The sequence below is a fragment of the Fringilla coelebs genome (genome assembly GCF_963513975.1).
Source record: "Fringilla coelebs genome assembly, chromosome: 3".
Taxonomy (NCBI): domain Eukaryota; kingdom Metazoa; phylum Chordata; class Aves; order Passeriformes; family Fringillidae; genus Fringilla; species Fringilla coelebs.
Window position 1 is genome coordinate 100,951,284 of NC_140030.1, and position 23,587 is coordinate 100,974,870.

General features: G+C 37.3%; 1 protein-coding gene across 6 annotated transcripts in view; it reads right to left on the minus strand.

Moving 5' to 3' along the window:
* The window catches only part of MAP4K3 (mitogen-activated protein kinase kinase kinase kinase 3), a 65,561-nt gene that overhangs the window by 22,330 nt on the left and 19,644 nt on the right, over positions 1 to 23,587 (minus strand). For 4 of the 6 annotated variants that reach the window (XM_084202071.1, XM_084202070.1, XM_084202073.1 and 1 more), the window contains exons 7-17: positions 22,890 to 22,932; positions 22,154 to 22,226; positions 19,694 to 19,825; positions 19,325 to 19,387; positions 19,162 to 19,243; positions 18,947 to 19,057; positions 14,914 to 14,989; positions 13,940 to 13,998; positions 3,817 to 3,875; positions 2,649 to 2,687; positions 2,311 to 2,364 (exon numbers count right to left, since the gene is read on the minus strand). In XM_084202071.1, coding sequence (XP_084058197.1) covers positions 2,311 to 2,364; positions 2,649 to 2,687; positions 3,817 to 3,875; positions 13,940 to 13,998; positions 14,914 to 14,989; positions 18,947 to 19,057; positions 19,162 to 19,243; positions 19,325 to 19,387; positions 19,694 to 19,825; positions 22,154 to 22,226; positions 22,890 to 22,932 — 791 coding nt within the window. Of the gene's footprint in view, positions 1 to 2,310; positions 2,365 to 2,648; positions 2,688 to 3,816; positions 3,876 to 11,340; positions 11,404 to 13,939; positions 13,999 to 14,913; positions 14,990 to 18,946; positions 19,058 to 19,161; positions 19,244 to 19,324; positions 19,388 to 19,693; positions 19,826 to 22,153; positions 22,227 to 22,889; positions 22,933 to 23,587 lie in introns of all 6 variants that reach the window. The other 2 variants (XM_084202075.1, XM_084202072.1) reach the window with 2 other exon arrangements.

Consider the following 23,587-nt stretch of genomic DNA (forward strand, 5'->3'; position numbering starts at 1 on the left):
CTCAGTCTTTCAGGAACAGAAAATTATTTCCACTAAATGAACTAAGCAAACTTGACGTTCTCCCACAGTAATTTCCTTATTTTTAAATAATGTTCAAGGTAGTAAGATATCTGCCTGTTTGTTTACAGGCCAACAACTTGTCTGCTTGGTTTCATTCTTTCCAGGAGTTTCTGTCCTTGCATCTTATCTGTTGCTTGTATTTCAGAGAAGCTGGAAGGGGATTTTGAGAACAAGTTCCCCTGTGTCATGCATTTTAGCTGCTTTGGTGGAAGAAATTATCTTCTCTTAGTAATAGGGGGCCAAGTCTAAGTCCTCATTCATGAGGGTTCAAGCTCCATTTCCATTTCTTTTGTATTCTTCCTGCATTTCAGACAACCAATGTTACTGGGCAGCCAAAGAAAGCAAAAAGGCAACAATCTGGCACACATGTGACAGATGTGTGTACAAAGGACCGTGTGCCCTTGTCTCAACGAGAGGGTTTAGGTGCAGTTTGTCACTGCTATTCATGCAGGGCAGTGCCCCAGTAATTGCTACTTCCCATAACCAGGAAATTCAAGTATCAGCAGCCTTGCTGCACATGAGAGAAAGAGAAATATCCAAACAATCAAAATTATTAAATGAAGAGTGATAACTTTATATTGTTCTCTAAAACATGGGTTCTCTGCTGCTACTATCACTCAATTTCATGCAGTGGCACCAGTTTGGGTTGCAAGAGGTACACTGGATTCACTGCTTTTGTTCTGGGTCTGAAGGGAAAAGTAACTGATGTCACATGTGCTCCTCAACTGCAGCTCCACCTCACAGAATGTAAATCAAACCAAAGCCTTGAATCTTCAGTGGGTTTCACAGAAAGATATTCAAGACCAGGCAGATGAACCAATAATTGCAGCAGATCTTTGGGGTCCAGCAGATATCAAGAAAAAGGCACAGATGCAGAATCTGTCTGACCCAAGGTTGAGGGATTCAAGGTTTTACACATTGTCAGGCCATCTCTGTAGGGCAAAAGTACTTAGGATGATATATCAGAAGAAACAAACAGTACCAAGACAATTCTGGAAGACAATCAGTGACTACTGGTCCCCAGGGTCAGACGGATTAGAATCTCTCCAGAAGCTATCTCAGGTTCTTTCTTGACTAACCTAAAAAAGAAAATCTACAGAAACACAACAGCCACATGAGCAGCTGAAGCCAATGCTGTTTGAAGGGCCTGATGGAGCTCGTGCAAGGAACAAGGATCTCAAAGCACTCAAAGAAATCAGTGCTACAGTGCTAGCACTTCAAGACAGCAGGGATCAAGAGGTTCCAAGCCCTGGAACATTACTGAATTTATGGTACTGGCTGCAAGCAGAGCAAGAAGTGGCGGTGGGGGGGAAGGGGAAGAAACATTAAACAAAAATGAACAGAAACGGAGCTGTAGACAAAAAAACATCCAGAGGTTCATATGGATGGAGGAACCAAGCTGAGATGGTTCACAAAAGCAGTAAAATTACTCAAAAAAAACCAAAGAAGAGATTATAGTTTGGTTCTCTGCAAGAGAGAGATGCCAGCAATAGATAACACAAGTTTTAAAGGTTTGTTGTATGAAGCAACAGCTTTCCAAATTACCCATTAACAGAAAGCAAACAAAAATTATGTCTCAATGGCATGGATCCTTTTGGTCTTTACACCAGATTTCTTTAGGAATGTAAATCTACACATACTGGTTTTGCTTTTTAAATTGTTTCAGCTCTCATCTATAATCAAATAGAGCCCAAGAATACTTATACCAGTGGAATTTAATATGAACATCAGTAATTTGACACATGCCTTTGCAGTCAAATTTGTTCCCTCTGAGTAAAGGAAGTCAGCTCTATTCCAAAAACCAAGCACCCATACAAGCATCCTCCTAACTGAGAACACAGAACAAACTCAAACATCTAGAGAAGCCTGTAATGTATATATTTTATCTACTTTTCATGAGCTTTATTTTGATATATAGTTATCAGCTCTAAAGAAGGCACTAGGACTGTAGTCAGACATATTAATGGCTCAACATAATGATGCCAACATTTTGTTCCATAATAGAAAATAAAAAGAAAACTGTATCAATCAAGAAACAAGATTTCCCCCTCCCCCAGTTTATAACAATCAGCAGAATGAGATGACTTACGGTGATGTAATCTAGCAACAAGATGGAAATACCTATCTTTAAGAATGCCACAGCAAAAAGAATACTAAGTTGCTACAGAATGTATTCAACCTTTTTTTCTTTTTCCAAATACTCATCTATTCAAGAATGTGATTTTATTTATTTTTACAAGAAGGACTTACTGTTTAGAATCATCGTCTGCATCATCATCATCTTCTAAATGTGCCACATGCCCCCTAAGAAAATGAACAAAGTACTATGGTTGAGTGAGTTGTATTAAAATTACCTTGACTGTTGTGAAAGATTCTGAGCTCAAAATTTACCTCTTTTATAGAATTTTACTGTCTTTTTAAAAATCATTATTGTTCTTTAAAGTACAGCTGCAATCTAGGCAACTATGCCTCTCTCACAGGCTCTCAGCAAGCACAGGGACAAACAAGAAGCAGTTGGGACAGACAAAAAAATCAATGCATGAATTACTTTTGAAACACACACGAGAGGAAAAAAGAAACAGAATTACCGCTGATGTAGTTCTTCTTCAACTGATTTTAAGAGACTCCTTCAGCATTAAATAAGAACAAGAACATAATTTAATTGTGGGACACAAGCACAATTATCAAAAGCACCTATGATTCTTTCAGTAAATAATTCTAAGTATGTTATTTCAGCTGGCTTTCAGAATATTCATCCAGCATCCACATAAAAATGAACACAGCTGCAAATTTTTAAAATTTATTGTTCACACAGCACCCTTTCATGTTTGTTTATTCATGTATTGCCATTAAGTGCAATGTCCTTTTTCCTCTTACTGTAAAACAAGGACTGTGATACTTTAATCCAATTTAAAAGAAATCCATAAGAAAATCATAATACTAAATAAAATAAACAGACTGACAAGTATGAAACTACTGTTGGGATAAATTAATCCTTCCCTGGTTAATTTTTTGTAACATTCTGGACTTCATACTCATGTTTTTGTCTGAAAACACAGAGAAGAATCACAGTACTAAGGAACAAGAGGATTTCAAAAATTATCAGTACTGATTTTTTCCCAGTTAAAGACTATGCAAAAATAGCATGCTCCATGCTTAGGTTTTTTGCATTTTAGTATGATTTAATTTAGCAAATCAAAGGTAGGCATCCTAATTCTGGCATGCATAAATGTAATTAAGCAATTGTGTGCAAAGGCAAAATTACATGGAGAATTATTTCATATGATTAATACATCAAGATGATTAAAGGTATGAGCATGAAGTTAAAGGGCTTGCTAAGAAAGGTAAGTTGTATTTTTTAAAGCATCTATAACTGCATGTTCCTAGTGCCCTACAAGAAGGGCATAAAGTAATGTCGAAGAGCAGCACAGGCAGTTCCCAGATGGGGTAAAATTGTGCTCTGTGGGACCTATCATGCAGAACATTCCATAAACAAGTAGACCAAGATAACAGCTCTTAAAAGGAAGATTACACCTCCACAAAGACAATATGGTCAATACAGCCTCAAACACTGAAAAGTGTTGCAATTCTGTATCATTACAGTTGCTATTATTTTAGAAATAAATAAGTGATTTTAGAATTTTAACTGACAGAAACAAGTTTGACTTATTTTACTACATCCATTTCAGCTAATGAGTCTTTATATTAAAATAGTCTTGAACGAATTAAAGACAGAAAATGCAGTAGCTTACTCACTTATTTGCACCCAAAAAGTAGCCACACTGAGGACCATGACCATATTCTAGCTGTAGATCCTAAAACATAAGAGAATGAATCTTTTAAGGTGAACAGGTGAGCATCCAACACACACCCTGTGCCATGCTGCTGTTATTCCCTCTGCAACACCTGAGATACCAAATAAGCTGAATTCTCTGGCCTTCCTGCCCCCTAACACCACTCTCAGGCCCACTGCACCCAAAATCTCCTCTCTGCCAGTGTGCTCCACCTCTAATTCCTTTTAACTCTGACCTCTGCCCCTTCCTTGCACACAAGAGATCCTTTGCTCAAATAAAGTCAGTTGCATAAAAAGAAACAAAACAACAACAAAAATAATACAATAATAAGAGAAAAATAAAATTCAGGACTTTGCAATCTACCAGATTCCATAGAGAACCCAACTACCCCTCACTGGCACATTTAGTAGTCATTTCAGACGGGGAGTAGTTCTGGCAGGGAGCCTGAAATCCTTTACCACATGGAAACATTTAAAAAATAAGCAGAGAGGACAGTAAGTGTTTTTATCACTCTGGTTATACCAATATGTGCATATATTAGGAAGACCTTTTCTTTGGAAAAAAAAAAAGCCAAAACAGAATTAACAAAGTCAAACAATCCAGCAATCATGGAGTGCAGGCTACACAGAAAAAGATGCGCTAATAGGCCTTCAACACTATTTTAAAATAAAAACCATAATGGTATAAATATTTAATGCAATAATGGAATACAGGGACCCCACTGAAGCACAATCAAATATGCATCTGCTTGGAGAATACTCCTATAATTACAGTCTATTTTTTTTCTTCAGGTGGATCACAACAGGAGAAATATGGGCATAAATTTGCTCCCAAAATAGTGAGTGTATTCGCCAGGAGAAACAAATTATTGATGACCTAAATTAGTGATAAATGGAGCTACACTCTTCCTTCTCAGGAAACATTTTAAAGGTCTCCCAAACACCTTCTGTTGAAAAGGCCCCTTTCAGCTGCAACTCATATCAAAAAGTATGTGACCCTTCATCAACAGGCCCAGATATCCAAGCTTTAAGAAGAATTTAAGAGGAAATCTGGATTAGATGGGGCTGATCTTTCAAAAGGGCATTTTTAAAAATCAGAGGAAAAGTCTCACACCAGATTTGCCAGTCTTCCAAGCTGATGAAGTAGAAACCACTGCAGCCCCCAGTTCCAGGCTGAAGGGCAATCACATTAATACAAAGCTGTAAATACTGTTTTTTGCTTGCCAAGGAGTTTCAGGTTGTTTACTGCACCCTTTAACCTGCCCTGTAAAGCTAAGTAGTAGTTTGCACATGGGTGTGTCTACCACAGCTGTCAGTAGCATTTGGTTGCTTCAGTGACTTTATGTATTTTCCCAAAACAAGTGAAATATTGTGGAAAAAACACTACGCAACTCTTAATGACTCGACATAAAAGAATGTATAGATCAGAGGGCTGAATAAAAATTGTAAATGCAAGCCTGGTGCTGGCATTTCCTGAACCATGGAGAGATTGACTTTTCAATCTCTCTATCAACTTTATTATACATCTTTATTCTAGAATTAAATGATTCCCCAAACCACCAAACTCCATCTACATCTATTGACCTGATTCCTCACCACCAGTGGATGTTCTATAATCCACCAGCAAGAAAGAGAATCAACTTTCTTTGCTGCAAGTACTTCTATTACTTCTATGCAATCTCAGAAACTTCCACCTGCAAGCACAGATATTTTGAGGATTCAGGCTCTAGAGCAGAAAATCACAAGACTGGAAACATAAGGTGTCACCAGAGTCACAAGTAAGTAGGTTAAACAGGTGGTGTGAGTCTCTGTAAAGAGAACAAAGATTGGGAAACTGCTGAGAAAAGTAACCCTGCAACAGTGGGGTTACTGAGGGGTTACAGAAACCTGAGATTTTCACCTTGAAGAGACAAGCCCTCAATGTTGCAAAACGCTGGGCAGACCCAAAATGTCTGTCCATCTGAATTTACACACAGTTCAATGTATGGATACAGAAAGACAGATACATTGTACAGCAATGACAAGGAAAATATTAAGAGAAAATAAATAAATACATCTAAAACAAAAGGAGCCCTCCTCTGCCATGAGATCTTTTAAGAGTTACTAGAATTTTCCTTATCAAAGATGACATCTGTAAGAATTATTTATGTCAAAACATTTTAAAGGGCAAAATCTATCTTTTGGTTCTGTTTACTGTTGCGTAACATAAATTTGACTATGACTTTAATTGGTCATATATACTCTTCCTAATCCCTTTAAATACTGCTGGTTTTCACTCCAAAGCTAGGGTCAAGTACTCCCTTACCAGGGAAATTTCTACTTTTGATCTCTTGATAAATACTGAGAGCTAGAGACGTTTTAAAAATGAAATACATTTTTCTTCTACCTTCTATTTCAAATACACACAGAACTTATAATTTTATATTAACTAAATCTACTCTAGCTACATATTTGATACAGAAACATTCATAAAAACTGCATGTATCCAGCAAAGCCTCCAGTGAGCAGTTACACTGCACCAGAACACCCAGTAGATTTTTTAAAGCCACACATAAAGGTATCAAACCTTATAAGTTACAGATTTCTACTGGGAAGAACGCATTAGCATTAATTACTAATATATGCAAAGTTACCCATCAACTTCATCAATATATATTAATATTTTCATTTAACACACAAACATACAATGCTGGTTAGTTAACTCAAATTCCCTGATTTTAGATCAGACAAAATTGACACGGAATAAATCTGAGTGACTAGACAGATATATTCCAACAGATCTTGAGATCTACAGCCAGTAGCAATGAGGTCTGTGATCCTGGTATTGAATCAAAGATGCAACCCCAGGTTACCAACAGCTCATTCCTGAAACAACTCATCCATGTGCAAGACCTGAGTGCTCTTTGCTGGTAGGGACTGCTTTGGAAAAATGGTAATACAGGGAATAATCACCAGTTCTTCTCAACAGCTTAGGTAACATTAAAGGAAGCTGCCATGTAGAAAGCCACACCATGCCTTAGATAAAGCACATGTGCAAAGTAATCAATGACTAAAGAGAGTATTAAAAACAGTATAGAGATTTCTAGAAAACATGTGATGGTAAGGCCATGCTATGAAAAAAATTCCCAAGGAATGATCAAATCTACAATACCTTCTGTGGCTTAAGTTTAAAAACCTGCTATTTAATGTCTGTAGAATTTTACTGTAAGTTAACTGCTACTGTATCTTTAACAGTCTTACCATCCTAATTTGTTCTATAGGGCTGGGCTGTCCAGGAAATCTATTTTTCAGTGTTCAGGCCTTCAAAAACAGAATGTATACAGCAAACCAGGAATTCACAGTTACTTCCTACATTTGCTGTTCTTGAAAACTAACAAGACCAATCAAAGTGGCAAAATTAAGACTTGAAATATACAAAATACTGCCTGAGTAACTCATTTTCAAAGAATACAAATCACCTTTTGACTACTGACATATCAAGTAAGAAGACACATACACAACTCTATCTCAGTAAAATGACAAAGCAATTCCTATCTCATTGTTTCATCAAAGAGGAAGCTAATTTTTATAAGAGCCTAGCACTACCTACGGCATATTCTATATTTTAATGCCTTTATTTCAATAAAAAGTGCATTCTTGAATTTCTCTGGATGGCCTAATGCATCAGAAAAACCAAGTTGAATGTATTTTTTTTTTTGAACAGCCTAAATATAATTCTTCTCTGGTGGCTGAGTGAGGTTTTACTGTGCATTACTGCTACACAACCCCTGTTCCCTTCTTCCTTTGTATTTCAGTTCTCCATGTATTTTGTCTGTGAACATCCCCTTGCCTCCTCAGCAGTAAAACTGAGCATCTCATTTTCTTAATTACTTTTTCCAAGCAGAAAATACCCAAAACATACACAGGAGGAAAACAAAAGAGCAAATCCACTGGTACTTTTCCACTATTTCCACTTATTTTCTTCTGATCTAAGGACCATGCCCCATTTCACTACCTGAAGCTGGAAAAGGAATGAAGACTGTCCGAAACCCCAGACTGATAGCTGCAGTATGTTTTTAGAGCTAGGTTAGCTAAAGTAGGACAGGAGTCTTCATGGCTTGCAGCAGAGAAAAAGCATATGTATGTATGTGTAGTGAGGAGAAAAAATGACTGAAATGAAAGAAAACTGCTCCTGGGTAAGGTTCTCTGTTATCTATGTCAATCTCTTTAGTTAAGTCGTTTCCTACCAATATCTTAGCTTTTCTGCCACACCTAATTAAAAATCACAGAATAGCTATGAGAAACATTATATTCCTAAAAGTAACTGCTACCAAAAATGATCACAAATTATTAAGCCCAGAGCATATTTATGAGGCAAAAGAAAACAAAAACCAACCATGACAAAAGTATTTAAATAGGACCAACTGTGTAAATGCACCTGGCAAGGACAACAGTGCAGACAGCATGGGAGCTGCAAACCTCTAACTGAATTCTTTGCTAAACAAGTCCTAAATGAATGTTACATTTGTAATAACTGAAAACAATTATAGGTTGGAACCTGAGATACCAAAGCAAAGTTTTATTCAATCCTCTGTCACCTTAACAGTAGAATTCCACACTTTTTACTGTGTGTTATATCCTTCAGGTTAAATTACTCCAGGCCCCTAGTTTAAACAGAAGTAAGCTAGGGATCACCAGGGGTTCCTTCCCACTTCATCATTTTTGGGAAATTCTCTGATGGTATTTCTCACTTAAGGTGTGCAGAACAGTTCTCCATGTATGAACCAGAATTATTTTTCAGCTCACTACAAATGGGAAGAAAAATGTTTTGCCACAGAATTTCATTGTAGACCAGGATAAGCTAAATGAAAATATTTTCATTTGGTTCAATGTGACATTTTGCTTTGAGTTAGAAAAACAATAAGCTTTTGTGACTCGGGTTCAATAGCATAGGTTAAAAATGTCCCAGAATAAGGAGTACATATTTTTAAAGGTGACTTTGATTTAGACCATTTCCTGAGCTCACTGCAAATGCTCAGCTCTGCAACTTATTTGAGCTGTTTTTAAAATATACAGAAAGATGATGAAAATATCTACCTTATGCAAACTCTAATGTGCACATAAGACTAAGAAGACAAAATAGGAACATGAAGAACTCCAAATGACAGGAAGGAGCATGTGCAAAAGAATCTCAAAGGATAGAAGGTACCCAAGAAAGTTTCTGAGAAACTTGTTGCCTAGTTGCAGAAAAAAGAAAAAATATCTATCTTGAAAGACAGAAGAGCCTGTATCTAGAGCAAAATAGTCTGTTATTTATTTAGCTATGAATCAAAGGAGTATATTTGTATAAGATGAAAGAGAAGCACTATCTCGTCCTTTCTGATTGCAATTTGCATTAAGAGATACTGGGGTTTGGATCCAAAATTTTCCCTGCAAACGAGACCTGTACTGAATTTCTCCATTCTTCTGGCAGATCCAGGTAGGTGTCTCAGAAAAGCACAGGCAGAAGGAGGGGAAGAAGAAAAGAGAGAAATGATTTTTAAGTGTAGCCACATCATAGGTATCAAATGTTTGAAAGGTAATGTGCACAAACTGCCATGTGATCAATCCAGCTGTGCAAAACCCTATCACTCAATCCCTAAATTTGTTTCAGCATCAACTGTATGTGGCCCAAAATATGCCTCAATCTATGACAATTTTGTTTTATGATCTTAGCTCTGCAATGGAGTCGTTAGTTAGGGGGTATTGGATAAAACCAGTACAACAGCAGGGAACAGCCCAACTGCAGTAGGTGGTACATCATGCTTAGGAAAAAGTACAATCATTTCCTCTTGATAACATTTGAAAAACTCACATACCACTTCTCAATGAACATATCTGAAACCAACACTGTCAGAGCAGGAGTGGGGGAGGAGACAGAGAAAATTTCTGATCAGTGTATCCTAGAGAAGAATCAACCAACTAGTAATTATCTCCTCTAAGGGTGAGATCTTACTGAAGAATCTCACAAATAGGTGATACACTACCATCTACTCTAAATTCTCTGCTTTGATTCAAAAATGAGCACAGGAGGATGTGAAGAAAGCAGTGAAACAGAGAAAGTGCTGTTGAGTGACTTTAAAAACACATCGCACGATTGTGACAACAGTAAGTTTTATAACAGTCACAGTTTTTGAAGAGTGTATCAAACAGCATGGGGTAGAAGAAGGATGGGAAAGGACAGTCCAGTTATGAGACATGTTCTCATTCTGGTCTTAGACCCACAGATACCAGGCTAGCAAGATATGTGACAACACAGAAAGTAGCCTTAAACAACAACAAAAAAAAACCAAACCAAAAAACCAAAAAACAACAAAAACAAAAAAAGTGTTAAACTGCAAAGAGGAAACCAAAACCAAACCAAACTGAAAAGCAAAAACCAGACTCAAAACGAGAGGCAAACCAAACTGAAAAGCCAAAACAAGACTCAAAACGAGAGGAACTGCACAGGATGGGGTGTTGCCACCACATAGGGAAATCTAAGCTACTAATCTCAAAACAATTTGTGAAACATTCTTTTAAGGAAGCAATACACAAATTTCTTGCCAAGAAAGGCAAGACAGCCTAAGCTTTCACTAACTATGTTTCTGGTAGATTCAAGTCACACCAGGACAACAGATGATTTAACAAACAAACAAAAAACCCCCTAAGAACAAAAATCACATAAAACCCAAGACATTCTCACACACCCCAGTCTCCCATCTTCGTCTCAGTGCACTTATATTAAACATCTCACACATCCAAGAAAGTTAGTAGATTAATGCTCTTAATTTACTACAGAATCTTCCTTTTTCTCAACAGTCTGTGTCTAACTACACAAAGAACAGAGAATTAAGAAAAGTAAGAAAACTCACAGAGAAGTAAGAAAACTCACTTCCTAGATTAATTTCCACAGTGTGATGCAAACAAACTAAATTTTTTAGCAGTGCAACAACAGAAAATTTGGAAAATTTATCAGATTTTAATGATGTCAAATGCCATTGAAAACAGTTATGAGCCCGTTTTCTGCTATTTCTATTAAATGTATATTCATTTTGTAACATAATTATCATCTGGAGAATTCACAGACTTACATAATTTTATAGTCTTGCATGGGATCATTTAAAAAATCCTACCAGACAGCAACACAAAGAAAATGTTTCTTCTATATTCAATCACCCTCCAAAGAACTAACAAATTATGCCCAGTATGACAGTAAAGAAATTACAATGAATGCATGAATGCATAACACTGAGCCCCTTCTGTAAGAGTGATTCGAGTAAATATGATTACAGGCTAAATACTGTCAATGCTGCACATAAGAATTTCTTTCCACACTACAGAAATACACATACACACCAACAGTTACATTTAATGATTTTTACAGATGAAAACACCACTACTACAACAACAGGACAAAACATGAACTTTGAAAAGGAAAACAAGGACAAAACTAACACTGACAAAGAAAGGCATAAGATGAAAAATACCAGGTTAGATCTTGCAGTGAAGTATATGTCTTCTGAATTGTCCAAAAAATCGCTACTGTCAGGCTGTTCATTAGATAGAGATCAAGAAAAGCAAATTATTTATATTGTGACTGAAAGCCAGATGCACATAAAGGTAAATTTTCTCGCTTAAAAAAAAAAGAGATACTGTTAGTTGAAACTCAAAACCATGTTAAGACAGTTCTTGCAATGGAGGTACAACACAGTTAAGGGAATGGTCACATCACCAAATACCAAAATGATTAATTACTGTTCATCAGCTGAACTGTGGTAATGTGTGACAAACTGCCCCAGCCAGGGTCCAGTTCAACATCTCAGTGCAGCACTGACAGTAACTTCTCATGCTGCAGGGGTCCAGGGCTTTGAGCACTCACACAAATAAGTAACTGAGCGCAAGTTTAAGCACGCTTGGTGAGACAGAAGGAGAAGCATCAGAACTGCTTTACTGGAAACACATCCACACTGTTACTGCTGGAGGAAGAGACAATCATCTCTTGCTCCCACTTGCATTTCAAAGACATCCTCTGTCGGAGTGGGCAGATTGTTACAAACTTCTCCCACAGACTGGTTTGTGCTGAGGCTCTTAGCTAAAGCTTCCATTCTTTGAATAGGTCACTTGTTTGCAATTTGCCATGCCAATTTAAATTGTCCATTGGTTCTTCAGCTAATCTATAAATATATGTTTATAATTTGGTCTCTCGACCCAACATCACGTCTATATCAGGTCTGCATGCTTCTTCCTGACATAAAGCACGGAGCAGTTAATTTTCCTCTTCAGAAAGATTTAAACTAACAGTTACAGGTATTCTGTATAGACAGGGAGATGAGGCAAGTTCCTTCGACAGGTTTCACATATGCAACATCTGACCAGAACAAACGATGCTAAGATATTTTTTTATCAGCAGAATTCATTTGGATGGTTCAAGTCCCTTCACAAAGCAGCAAGAACTTCTGCGATTCCACAGTACAAAGGTGCTGTCTGCTAACACAGAGTGTAGGAAAAGGCTAGATTCCTCCCTTCCAACAACACCTGTCAAAGAACTGCTCTCAAAAGCTGTGCTTTCAATCCCTTAGAAAATCTCTCTCCAGTTTAGCAGCTCAAGGTCCTAAAGTGCAATAAAAGCACAACTGCTCCATGGAGTTAGCCACTATGGTTTCTATCATCAGTGACTGATAAGAAAGAAATGGGAAAAGTATTTTTAAAGTTTCAATCTCTCCACTAACATCTTTTTACAATTATAACTCTGTGTGTGTATAAATAAAACTCTTAATGAGCAAAAGCATGACAGTTTCAACTATACAATGCTTCCAATTGTATTTTCTTTACAACAAGGAAGCAAAGACAAAATAACTTGGAATCAGTTCAAAAATAATTTTGAGTTAAATGATGGGTTTGTAGTGGAAGCACTGCCTTCATTATCATACTTAATAAAAACTTACATAACCAGGGCTCCTAAATAATGCTGTTATGTGGTTATGCCAAAGTCTAGTAACACATCTGAAATCCTGCCTAAATCCTATGAGTGATTTGGTAAGCTGTCCTCCTCCATCTCAAACAGGCACCAGAAACTGAGGCTCCCTGTCCAGCCAGTTCTGAGGACAAGCAAGATTAAATACAACCTCTTACACCCAGAGTCTGCTGACCCACTACCAAAGGGCAAAGCACTTGGAAGGATTATTTCAGTACAACCACAGAGCACCACAAGGAAGTCTGTGTCAGAAATCCGACTCACATGTGGTTTGTACACTACAGAAGTACATTCCTAAGCACACACCCTTCCAAAAATCAACTCTGAGCTAAGTCAGCGTCCCTCCCACCTAATTACTAAGCCAACTTTTTCTCCCTAATACCTGCCTTAGAAAAACAGAGAAAACACATAAGTCTGCAGTGAGGAAGCAAAGGAGTGTCTTTTCATCTTGAAGAAATTGCCCGAGTGCACAAATGTGGAAAGCAACAGTCTCCACAGAAGAGAGGAAGCTACTGCAATTGTGAGACTGCACAGACACCTCTTCCCTCACAGCTTGAGCTCTCACACCCCTTGTATTGATGGGTCCACAAGAGGAAAACATTGGCAATACACCTTGCCCTAAAATAGCTGTCAGACTCAGCACGGCTCAGCTGTGATGCAGGGCCACAGAAGGATTATTCACAGAGGAAAGTCTTTTAAAATGCATCATACCTTTTCCCCAAGCTCTCAATTTTATTATTTCAATTGTCAATACAAGAACAAGGGTGAAGAAAGAGATGAGTACACACAAGAATTCTACAATCAAAAAAATAACTCTGCAAATAAAGGGAATGGTATACTGGGCAGTGAGAAATAAAGGCTAGAGGAAACCTGCAACACAACTGTTGCTTAGCTCCATACAGCACACCTGGCAGAAACCACAAATAAGGAGGTTTGCTACCTATAGTGAATGTCATGGCACAAAAAAACCCACTATGTTACAATTTGTCAGTAAAATCACTAACAAGTTCAGTAGTATCACTGAACTTGCTACACATCTTGGATTTCTCCTCCCCCACAGATATTTGTAGAGATTAAAGGGTAGTGCATAGCCCATGCTGCTTGTTACTCACAAATTCATGATGTGGCTCTGTCTCTTTCCTCAACGGTGGATCAAACTTTACCTGGCCAACTAAAGAGGAGAAAAGGAAAACAAGAAGTTGGGCTCCAGTTAGAAAAGACTTAGCACCAAAGGCTAACAAAAAGAAAAATCCAGTTTAATGAGTGCATCTTGTGACTGCTAGAAAAACTAATGGGCACAGAAAGTACTCTTTTATCACAAAGGCAGCCCAATCGGCATTTGCCTCACCTTCTGGTTAGAAGGAACAGGAAAACCACTGAGCAAAGGGTCCTCTTCAGAGGTGCAATACAGCTGTACTTTATAGAAAGAACTATCCATGATGTGAATTCACTGTTGGATCTGCTTTTCTGAGAGACTCACTAGCACTAAAGAGTGCTGAATGAAGTTTGGTGTGAATTAAGCACATCTTCCAGAACAACTCATTGGCAGGACTTCTTGAACAATCCTACTCTAGATTTTACCTTAAGAAAAGACAGCTAAAGCTCTAAGTATTTAATTCAAGCAAAGTAGTTACTACAACTTGGGGGATGGAGTCTGCTTTTAATGGCCAATGATCAATCTCCTCCCTTCCTGACCTCTGTGTGAATGTTTCAATTCAAAAGCAAGTCCAAAATACTAAATTAAGGAAGAAAGAATAATCCTTTGCCATTCTGTTACCCAGGTGAATCTGGCATTGGTCTGAATAAATTTCCTGGAGTAACATGTAAAACAGTGTCAATTTGCTCTCAGAAGAGCTCAGGCTATGTCTTGTTCAATTAAGATGAAACAATAACCAACTCTGCCGAAGTGCGGACAAAGGGTGTATAAAAATATTTTACACATCTTATATCCTTAAGTGAAACAGTCTAAGCTTTTATTTTCCTATGTATCACTAAAAATGTTTCTATGTATGTCAGATACCCAAAACACCAGCTGAAATAATATCAATGATTAGATACATCATATTGTCACACCACACGTGCTTACAGTTTATTTCAGAGCGTGTCTTTTCTTCTCTCCCATTTCTACTTGTTGAATGAATTCTGTGAGGCACAATGAGAGGCTAGAATAGAAAAGTAAAATATTTAATGCCAAAATATATTCACTTGAAACCTTATATTGTGTAACACTTTGTAGCAGGCTTCTTTAGCATAACATAAAAAAAAGGAAAAAAATCAAGTGAAGGCTAAATGTAAAGATTGTATGCATTTTTTAAAATATATTAAAGTTAGAATTATTTGGAGACATTTTAACTGTTGAGTGCCTTCAGTATAAGGGATTTTAGAACACTGCATTTGAGCAAGTAAAGCTAATGCTGGCCAGCTTTTCTCTTTGCTCACATTTTCTTTTTCACCATTCAGTTTAAGGATATTGGTAGTTTTTAAAATAAGCAGTAAGACAAAATCTGACTTACTGGCAGATCTCACTCCATGACATACTGAAATAATTTCCCCAGCTTTTAACTTAAACTGATTTTGAAAATGTCATCAGTTACGTTATTTAAGCACATGAGAAATTTACCTGAGGTTTTCAAAGCTGACTAGAAAGGAGTATTCCAGTACTCATGTGCTGTGTGGCAAGAGAGATAGCAAAATTTCTACAAATTCACCTTCATATTTATATTCCACTTCTATTTTTCCCCTGAATTTCCATTTACTTCTCTACAGGATAAAGTGTTCTGCACTTTAAGACCTGGCTTTCTTTTTTTGCCTCTGTTGGATTTTCCCCTCTTCTTTCTACATTCACCACTGCAAGCTCCCTTAGAAATGTGGGGGCATTCTGCATCCTTGTTCACTGCCTCAGGGTCCATGGTGGGCATCTTTGCATGTGAATTACCCTTTTGTAACTAACACTATTGTTGCTGTACTTTCACAGTCATGAATAGCTCAGAGACTCTATTTATTCCTAAAATACAATCTGCAAACATGATTTCCCTTCTCCCCTTTTCATCACACACTACTTCCTTGATTGCTGTTAGGATCAAACACATGTACATGGTGTTTCACCTCCCATTTTTGTTCACTTTGCTCTTCCTTGAAACTGCAGAGATTTACAGGCTGTGGATGTGTATTTTCTCCATTCTCACCAGCAGTTTTTTTTTTTGTTTCTCACAGCTTGTGTCAATCTTTCCTTTCCACAGTTCCATTCTGTCTATTGTGCACTCTTTGGGCTTTGAAAATGGTTGGCTACAGCATGTCAAGGTTTGATCTGATATCATGTGCTGAAAGGTTGCTCATTTATAATCCTTCATTAAGAGGCACTGCCTGGTCATGTCTGATATGTGTGCATCTGCAATTCCAGCACCAGGAGCCCAGCTGAAGCAGGACTAGGAGGTATTTTCACCTTTGCAGCAATACTGTGTGAGCACTTGCACCCTGACACAGATGCACTACAGACAAAGCCTGTCCTCCTGTCATCTTCTCCATGACCACAGAATTACATTCAGGATCAAATCTTCATCCCTCAGTCATGAGGACAAAGTCCTCAAGTCACCTTGAAATATCTGCACTGACATCTGAGCTGTGCAGGAGGACAAAGGAATGTAGGTTAACTTCCTGACACAAATGCCATTTGGGCACAATTTCCACCATGGCACAGATCTCAAAAGCAATCTTATCCCCAAAATTTGTAGTGTGCTAGGCATAAAACATGAGCACCTTCCTCTTTGCAACCTTTTCAGCTAACATCACATTCATCCTGGGAATCACTGTCATAGAAAGAGGGAGAGCAGGCAATTGCCAACATCTCCTAAGTCCAGACTCCCAAGCAGCGATCCTGTCCATGACTGAATGAGAAATTAAGTGAAGCCTTCCACAAGCTGGGGTAGGGAAAAATACTGGAAATGTCAGTTTCAGATACAGTTGCTAAATGAACAACAGCTGCATGAACAGAAGAACATTTTTAATTAAACTCAAATAATAGAATGGGTTTTAGTTTTCACACATTAAATACTTTACCTTTGAAGTGTTTCACTACACCTTAGAGTTTAAAATTATTTAAAAATGTAGTATTAAAATTATTTTGAAATGTAGCAAACTCAGATCTACCTCACAGCTCTGCAGACTATCCAAGCAGTATCAGATTGCATCTGCCTACAAGCAGCACAGGCCAAGTGAAGACCTGTCACCAGAGTGGGCAGTAGACCTGCCTTCAAAGACCACTGACAGGGAGAAAAGCTCCCCTGTCTCGAAAAAAGAAAACAACATACCAAAACCCCTCAAAATATAAACACCACAACCCCCAAAAATCCATAGCTCTAAACAAACTGGAGAGTAGGTCTGAAGCTCTCAAGTCTCAATGGTGTTTTTGGATATGTTATGTTGTACCACATTTTGTCACTTTTGATTTTTGATGGATGCATTCAGGCAATCCTGACAAGCCAGGACTGGCCAATCCCTAAATTAACATCTCCAGATGCCTCTACAAGCAGGTGAGTTTTGAAGAAAGTTAAACTGTGCATAAAAGAAGTATATACTCTTCTTTCTTCACTTGTTTTTATTATCAGAAAGACTACAATGCCAAGACTGCCCTGCCTGTGGTGAGAGTCTCCATATGAAACACAAAACTTGCTGAGCTTCTCCCCAGAAAAGGCACAGCTTTTGCTCCTGATACCACCCTTAACTATGGGGTAGTTGATAAGTCATACAGCAGACAACAGAAGAGCCTTCTTAATGCTAAGTCAGAAGGGACATATAAGAGGGAACACTATTTTTTAAGCCAAGAAACACCTCTTAAAGGTTCTCAGAGCTCTCACTCATCACTGAGCAGAGAGAGAACTAAAGCACAGTAAAGAGCTTATGGTGAGAAGATCCAGGTTACTCAGTGCAGACTCCATGTGGAATCAGACACCTTTCTCTTAAGTGATCTGAAAGTCAATCACATTAAGGGAGTTCTTGTGTGTTTGACTTGTCATTTTTTTTATCAGAAAAATCGATTAAATTTTTCTTCCACTGCCAGCACGTACATTTGCTTTTAGAAGTATTGACAATTATGTCATCCTTATGCCTTCATCTCTTTCCCTCTTATTTGGAAAATGAGTAAGCACTGCACTCCATAACACAAAAAAATTTACCTATTTCACTTTTGCTCCTTTCCACATTTTTTATTTTAGCTTTTAAGAAAGACTTGGTGAAAGTCAGCTGGTCTTTGCTGTTCAAGTGAGTAAAAGTTCATTTAACTTGTAAAATCTGAAAATTAGTCCCTTAAATTAGTTGCCTCTTTTAAGCTTCTTTTCCTCTGAAGGCATTTTTAGATTAGTTCACCCATTAAAAAGAACAAAAAATATGTAATTAAAGAATCAATACATTTGTGTTAAATGTATTGATTTTCTTTAAAAGAAAAGGCCATCAGTGTAAACATTCGAAAAGTATTCACTAATGTGCAGGAAAGTATGAAGACAGGATGAAGTAACAAAATATCTCTTTTCTCTTATTTACTAAACACTACAGTCTTGTGCTGTTTATCTTCTTACATAAGCAGACTCCTTTTTCCCAGCTGTTTGAGCACTAAGTCAGAAACTCTTTCATAAAACTGCAAATGAAATCAAGTTTCAGAATATTCTAAGATGGAAAAATACAATCTGCAAAATACACACATCAAACTACTGAACAAAAACAACTACAGGATCATTCTCTCATACACAGGTTAATGAATCAGTTTTATGAATGTTTTCTTTGCAGATGGAAACATAACTTCACAAAGAAACATACAGCAGAATGCATGGCAGAACTCAGGACTGGAGAGGCCTATCACATTTACTGTTTCAAAATTGTCGAAGAAAAGCAATGAACAAAATTTTGAAGCATTTAAATCTCTTTTTCTTCAATCTTCCCTTCCCAAAAATATAATTATTTTTGCTAAGGGCCTGTATGAGTGAAAGAGCAGCATAACTAAAAGTAAAAGCAACCGCCGAGACGATTCCCAAATCACAAAAAGTCCTGGGGCTCAATAAATCACAATAATTTAGTTTTGCTGGCAAGAAAAAACCTAATCTGATTCTATGATTAGAAGATATTCCTACCTCAGGATCATCATCATCAAAATCATGGTAAGTGGAATGATCAGGATTATTCATTTTATCCAAAAGTTCAATGGCAAGACTTCGGTTTAATGGCTGGGTAACAAAGGGATGCTGAAAGACAGAGGGAAACACAGAGATTAAAATTCCAGCCACTCACACTAAACATATTTTAATTTTGTAACTTTAGAAAAGACCCCTCATACATAAATTTATACCTGTAGCAACTTTTCAGCTGTAGGTCTTTTTTTAGGATTTTTTGTAAGTGCCATTTTCACAAAATGATGGAAACTATTGGACCTGTAAAACAAAGTGCTAAACATTAAAATCAATTTCCAAGTACAGTACATTCATTATCTACTGAAACAAAAAAGCACTTACCATTTCATTTTGTCCTTTAATTTAGGAGGTTGGAAGTTGCTTTTTGTCATTAGAAAAAGTGCTCTGAAAAACAAGAACAACAGCATTTCCATGGGTATGCTGCAATACATGAGATAAATTATTAAACAGTTCCTTTAATAGGCAAGAAGAAGCCACATCAGTTTAAGAGACTCAACCAGGACTTTACACATTTATGCACCAGAAGGAGTTGCTATAATTTCTGTCCAATTTCTGTTCACTCAGAACACTCACAGCCCAGTGCCCTTGCCCTTACAGTACACCCAAAACCCACAAGCACACACAGCTATTTCTTCCAATGGATTATTTAATTAGCTGCATTTACCCACCAAGCTCTAACCGTTTACTAACCTCATTGGATGTAGGTCAAACATTGGAGGCTGAAGTTCAGCAAGCTCTATTGCAGTTATTCCAACTGCCCACAGATCACAGAGTTGGTTATAGCCACCCTTTCTTTCTACTGCAGCAACTTCTGGTGCCATCCTGAACAGTAAGAGATATTCTTAGGTAAACTTCTCACCACAAATCAAACATTCTTTGTACACATTGTATTCTCTTCCTTAAAGTTCTCAATTGATAAGGTCACAGTATATATAGATACACACACACAAGTGTGTGTGTAAAAAATTATGCAATATACACCTGAAGTTTCCCTTAGTCATCTTCTAATAACTAACAGGCAGTTTCTACAATGGTCATTCAGGAGTAAGTGGATGAAATCAATCTGTCTCAGACTAAACACTACTCAACAACCAAAGAGCCTGAAGTATAATTATTCAATTACAATAAAATCCACATAATACTCAAATTTACATATTGCCCAGAAAGTGATCCACTGACTTTGAAGAACAGAACTCTAACAAGAGAAAAAGCAATAAAATGTCAGCTTTCTTGTACCCTGAAAGCATGAGACTCATTGTCACCTCTGTATACAGCACTCCTTGTTTGTAAAGTCTGTCTCACTCATGTCAGGTGACCTCTTTATGTCAACAAAGTAGTTTCACATTCTCAGGTGGCAAAAATGAACAAACATAACTGGCACATAAATAGGAATACCTAAAGGAAATTATTCACTTGGAATTGTCACATGTTTTTCATGGCCAAAGTGAATTATGAATTTGATTGTTCTATGTAGCCCTACAAGGTGGCCAGTATGTTAGTATTTCTTAGCTTTAAGCTTTATCAGTCCTGATCACCTGCAAAGTAGCACTAAGTAACTCAATAAATGTAACACAGATGAAGACACTTAAGAGAGTGCTCTAGTAGATCATCAAGCAGCATCTCAACTGATGCATTATTCAAATACAGATATCCTGTGGTCACAGCACCGAGCCTGCCAGAGCTCAAAAAGTGTTTGGACAATGCTCTCCCACACATGGTGTGACACTTGGGAATGTCCTGTACAGGGCTAAGAGTTGGACTCAATGGCCCTTGTGGGCCTTTTCCACTCCTTATCTGTAGATCTGAAAACATCAGCAGGTTTGGTGGTAGAACTTACTTCACGTTTGCATAACTAAACTACATTTAGACACATTTCTTCCAGAGTTCATTAAAATCCCCATCACTCTAAATCAAAAATGAGGGAGTTACCATAGGAGAGGGGAACATGGGTTAAACACTTAAATGGAAGGGTTACTAGCCCAGCAGTTCACCTGCCCTGAGACACATGTAGATCTAACGATCACTAAAACCTTCACATGGTCTGTTTCAACTAAATTTTCCTCTCTGCAATCTCAAAAATTTTGCTTCCTTTCTTCTGCTCTCAAATCTCTGAGAAGCTCTGCAAAGTACAACCAATGCTTTTCATCAGCATTTAACCTATGTAATACTTTCAAAGTTATTATTTAAGGCCATTTGAGAAGACTGGCATGATTTGAAAGTTACAGGACTTTCAAGCACTGAGGTCACCCAGACTTCTTGGGAAAGAGATACAAACCAATCACATAATTATGACTGATGGGTGTTTGTGCTATTCTGAAAGGGAAGTGAAACCTTGGTGTGAAGAAAAAAGCTAAAAATACTGTGCTTGGCTATTTCAAGTCAATACTTGAACATAGGGTTTTTTTCATTATATATATATATATATATTTTTAATCTTGCACCTACTATGCTGTCAGACTACAGAATTTTAGTATCTGTCTGTGAAACGTATGACAAAAGTGCTGTTTTACAGTAGAGAATGTGTCTTAGGTACTTCACGGTGAAAGGGGACAACCACTTTCAGCAGGAAAAGGATTAAATGAAAGGCAGAACTTCAGATAAGAAAAATTACACACACTAGTTTAATGGGGAAGAATAGAGAGGCAGCACAGGTAGAACTGTATCACAGAATTCAATCAGTTTAGGTAAAAAAGTGAGAAAATGGCTCAGAGAAACAATTCACAAGCAGCGAAAGTCTGCGGATCTGTGAGGACAAAGGAAACTCATCAAGTAGAAAAGCTTTATCTAGGCTGGAGGGGAAATAACATAAAATACCAAAATCAGGGGAGTAAAAAAAAATCAGGGAATAAAAAAATATTTAAGATCAAAGTTAAAAGCAAGCAAAATTGCTGTTAGTTTTTACTAAATTAAGATAAATTAGTCAACAGTGTTGGCACTACACAGCCTTTCAAGTTTTCAGAGCATGAAAGCCTTTTCTCTGACACTCAGCTAATTCAGGGTTTGGAATAAGTAACGCAGCTATGATCACCAGAAAGTCTGACACAGACTTTAGCAGTTAGTCTACCCAGGAATGACAGAGCATGTCTTTATCACAATTTTTCAACAGTATTGTATTACCATTATATTTATGGTCAAGTAAAACATAGTTACCAATATGGGGTGCCAATGAAGGATTTCCTTTTGGCAATTGTAGCTGTTATCTGTGCAGACACTCCAAAATCAGCTATTAAAAAAAAAAAAAGGCAAAACCAAAATGACAGTTAACAAGTGATTTGATGCAATTAATTGGTAATGAACACAAGTTTGGTTTCCCCACTGTTAAGAGGTCCTCAAATATATTGGAAATATTTAACAAAAAATAAAAAACAAAGGCAAATAATAGAAACTTGTCTGTCTCAGGTACCATTGGTCAGCTCCCCTCAGTCACTTGCCAAACATGCACACAAATGTCCCTCAATACACACAAGGAACAGCAGCCTGGCACAAAAGACTTAACAGGTACATGAAAGGTTTTGATAAGATAGAGCACCTCATTTTGTGTTACTGAAGAGATTCTTATCTTATTTCAGATAAGCTTTCAAGGTACATTTCACATTTAAGGACTCTGGATGGTAGATTTTATTAAAAATTTATAAACCCCTGTGATTTGACTTTTATTTTTCCTTTACAATATCAGGTCTTTTACTTCACTGTTCCAAGATTACTCCAACTAATCCTCAGATACTAATTCAATGGTTTAGTTAAGATACCACCAGCAAAGTAAAAAGAATTCTGATATTCAGTAATTCCTTACATGAACCATCACCTCATTAAACAAAACAGAGCATGCTGCTTCTTAAAGCACATGAAAATATTAGTTTTTAAGCACTAAGATATATTAACTCACCTAATTTTACATGTCCATTATCCGTTAAAAGAATGTTTGCTCCCTTTAAAAAAAGAAAAGCTTACTTGAATTAAAACATGCCATTCCTCCAATACAACATTAAAAAAATAAATATGCGGGATCTTACAGCAAATTAGGGGTCAAAGACAAAGCAAGGATTGCGTTCAATAAATCTGCAGCCTTATCAAGGAAATGTTGTGAAATTAGCAAGCTGCCATTCTGTTATTAAAAAATCTCCTTGGTATACAGTGTTTTTCATTAATTTTAGTTAAGCCTATGGTACTACAGAGTTTGCATTGCACACAAAACCTCTCCATAAACAGTATTTGCCTGTGCTGATTAATTCTTACTTTTTTCTGTTTACAATGACTCAAAGGAAACAGGAACTCAAAAGGTCAAAGTGGAAACAATTTCATTTTCTTTTCATAAGTAGGAGCTCATTTTGTCTCGTTTGAGAACCATGCTTATAATTACAGCCTCAAGGACCTGCCTCAATAATCAAGCTTCCGTCCTTATGCAACAGAGATTCTGTTCGTGCTGGACTTGGAGAGGTCATTTTTGTGTGGCTCCATGTTCCACTCACTTCAGCTCAATAACCCAAATTAACCCAAAGCAGAGGCTTGTATTACAAAATTATAAGATAAAAGGACTGAGAACAAACCTGATTTGAAGACTGAAACCAGCTACAGGTTGAGCTG